Genomic DNA, 3,367 nt, shown 5'->3' on the forward strand with positions numbered 1-3,367 from the left:
AAATGAAGAGCATTTTTCCAAGGGTACTTCAAAATTATGAATGCTAATTTATATAAAATGGTTACAACATTCAACCTTCACTCACACCACTGAAGTGAATAGAAGTGCTTAGAAGACTGCTCATCAGCATGAATGAGGGTTACACAACCAGGGCCTAAGCAATGAAAATAATTATTGTTAGGATATTGACCAGACTCTTCTCTTCTTTGTGAATATGGCAGTTGTGGATGGATGAAAGAGGCAAACATAGAATCTGCACATAGAATCATGCACACAGAATCTGTTCTGGGAAATCTGATCTCTTTGGTCTTTAGACATGTTGAAGCACAAGTTCTCTTATCTTCAGCCTAGCAAAGTCAAAATATTAGCCACACTTTTCAAGTATTTCTGAAATGTGTTTATATTTTTATACATGATGATGCATTTATTACTTGTGTTGATAAATACTGTTTATAAACGTGGCATTAAGATAAATTCATGAAGACCAGAACAACAATGGAGACCTTTAGAAATGGTGACAGATGCTTTTAAAATAGAATTTATTTTAAAATACCCCCTAACAAATGAATTGTGTGACATTAAAAATGCATGAAGGGGACAGTCTCCTGTTTAGGCGTTTGCATTTTCTATGGTAAGTAACTTCTCCTCCTCTTTTTTTTTCTTCTAAACTTTTCAGGTAAAAGTACTCCTGTAAGCCAGCTTGGGTCTGCAGATTTTACCAAGCCCCATGATCCATTCCAGCCATTTGGGGCTGACAGCAGTGACCCGTTTCAAAGTAAAAAGGGGTTTGGGGACCCATTTAGTGGAAAAGATCCATTTGCTCCCTCCTCTTCAAGTAAAACTTCTAAAGACTCTTCCTTGGGGTTTGCAGACTTCAGCTCTGTAAGTTAAGTTCATTGTCTCTGAGCAAACCACTTTCTGCTCTGCTTGCAGCAATCTCTTGGGTTTTTTGTTTTAACTGCAAACCTACTGTCCACTGGCTTCTGCCTCTTAGTCCCTTCATGCTGTCCCCACTGTTGCTCTGTATGAATATTTCTGTATAAAAAGGCATTATCTCTCAATAAAACAGGAGTTTTGAGTTTGATACTAAACTTTAAAGGATTTATTTGTTTTTGAATTATTTAGTACAGTGTGCCTTTTTCTCCAGTTCTTTGTAGAAGAGTCTTTGTACTGTTTTTGTTGCATGGAGGCTGTCTTGTAATTGATTTATGGGCACCAATGATGTTAAGACAAATCTTCAGAAGCAATTGTGGAAGGTATTTGTACAGCAGTTTCACCATATCCTGAAAGTATATATTTAAAGGATTCCATAAAGTATATGTACCTGTTTGAAAAAGTTCTGACAATCTCGTCGCAATGTTTTCTGTACGCAATGGAATGCAAATTATCCATATATGAGAGAGAGATTGAAAGCTAGCTATTGAATTTTGTTCCAATTATTGATTTTTTTTTTTTTTTGTAGAGAATCCCTTGTTAGACAAAGCAAACGCAAGCTTGTTTTGTAGGACCAGTATAGTAATGTCCATATGGCATCCTATAATACAAAATCAAAAGGCCTTACAGCAAAGCCAAGTGCCTTTCAAGGAAGAAATACCAGGATTTAAAGAAGTCTGCCTTTGTTTTCTAGTTTTGGAAGACACGTGGATTTGAACTCGTAAACGTAGCAGTAGCTTGACTGTTCTTAACGCTACCATTGGTAAATAGGAAATCGGTTCCATCCACAGCCTCAGGCTTCTTCCTTCTTTCGTGTGTTTTTGTTCTACATTGCACTGCCATGCAATAAAATCATCAGCTCCATCTACATTCATAAATCTGGCAGACATAGTTCACTGTTCAGTAGGTTTGGGTGTTCTCAAGTTTTATTTTTTTCAAGTCTTATTATTTTTGAAAGTTTTCCCTACTTATATCAGTTTATAGTAAATATGTATCATTCCCCTACCTGATATATGGTTAATTGAGGTCCTCTATGAATATCTTGAAATGCCCTCAGTACTTTATCTGTGATACTGAAAAGGTCAGATCTCAAAGTAGGCTGTAAGCTTTTACATAATCAGTAAAATTCTGTTGAAAGTCACTGCACAGTTAAAGTCTGTGAATGTATACAAAATGGTAACAATTTATTAATAAAAATAAGACAAAAATCTTGCTTTATTTGAAATTTATTGAATGGCAGCTAGTTTCTTGTATTCTTTATGGGGGAAGGATGCAATGGCTATGCATAAAATGGAATGACTGTTATCCAGCTGTTATCTTATTTACAGACTACATTTCTTAGCTGGCTGCTGAATAATCTGTAAGTGATATACTGAACGGTTAATGTATATAATTTCTTCTACTTAAGTTTTACAGTTAAACCCCTGTGCCATTAAGTTTTTAGGAAATAAGCATAAATTTTGAAAAGTAAAAAAAACTAAGGAAAAAGTGAGATCTGATTAACAATTTACCACTTGGCTAATTAATATTTTGGTAGCATTTTGTTTGGAAAAAATGTAATTCAAAGTTGTTTCATGAAATTTGTTCATTAAAGCCCCCTTTAGAAGTAGAGTTTTGTTTATTTCCCTGTTCTGTTTAAGTATTACTTACTCTCTGATTATGAACAACACATGATCATACTGTCACATTTTATTAATGCTAGACCTGCAAGAAGTCATAGGTAATCCATTTAGCTCCTAAATCAAGAAAGGGACTTCATACGTTTACAGTTTGGGTGATCTTTTTTGGAATTTAAATACATTATTAAGAACAATTCTATTGGCAATGTGTTTTCTGCCCTGAAGTGTGGTTCTGTAGAATCTGAGACTGCCAAATTGATTAGCTGTCACACGCAAAGAAAGCTGAGGACTTTTGTAAGTTTCTGAACAGTTTGGCGTTGGTTGAATTATTCATACGCATAATATTTAAGTCATATGGCCTTATTTTGGTCTAAAACATGAGCCTTGGGAACTGAAAAAATATGTTCTTAGTTTATATTTCAGGTATGTGTGATTTACAACTTCACCTTTCAGGAAAAAGAAAAAAGGCAACATCTCAATAATCTTCAGTCACAGAGAACAGTAACTTTAAAGGAACTAAGAATTCAGAGCTAAGCTCAACGATTTCTCTTTTATATAAGTTAGTAGCAAAGTGAACACAGTTCAGTGCACTTGGAACTTTGTCACATATTTTACCTGCAGGCTTTAGGGGTTGTACCCAACAAACTTATCGGTAATTATTTTAGTGTTATTTTTAGATCCTTTGTACGAAACTGCAGTGGCAATTGCAACCTATCTATGCTAATATATTAACATTTGTATGGATTTTCTTCTTGCTTTATCTTTTCCTGAAGACAGGAGAATGATGCTGTACCGATTTTTTTTTTTTTTTTTTT

The 3,367-nt window shown here is 34.6% G+C and overlaps 1 protein-coding gene across 4 annotated transcripts in view; it reads left to right on the forward strand.

Moving 5' to 3' along the window:
* Positions 1 to 3,367, forward strand: part of EPS15L1 (epidermal growth factor receptor pathway substrate 15 like 1) — a 62,210-nt gene that overhangs the window by 56,070 nt on the left and 2,773 nt on the right. For 3 of the 4 annotated variants that reach the window (XM_019513669.1, XM_019513670.1, XM_019513671.1), the window contains one exon: positions 677 to 882. The exons of the other annotated variant lie outside the window; for it this stretch is intronic. In XM_019513669.1, the coding sequence (XP_019369214.1) occupies positions 677 to 882 (206 nt within the window). The remainder of the gene's footprint in view (positions 1 to 676; positions 883 to 3,367) is intronic. 4 annotated transcript variants of the gene reach the window in all.

This window comes from Gavialis gangeticus, unplaced genomic scaffold (assembly GCF_001723915.1).
Source record: "Gavialis gangeticus isolate Ggan-Ray unplaced genomic scaffold, GavGan_comp1, whole genome shotgun sequence".
NCBI classification, from domain to species: Eukaryota; Metazoa; Chordata; order Crocodylia; family Gavialidae; genus Gavialis; species Gavialis gangeticus.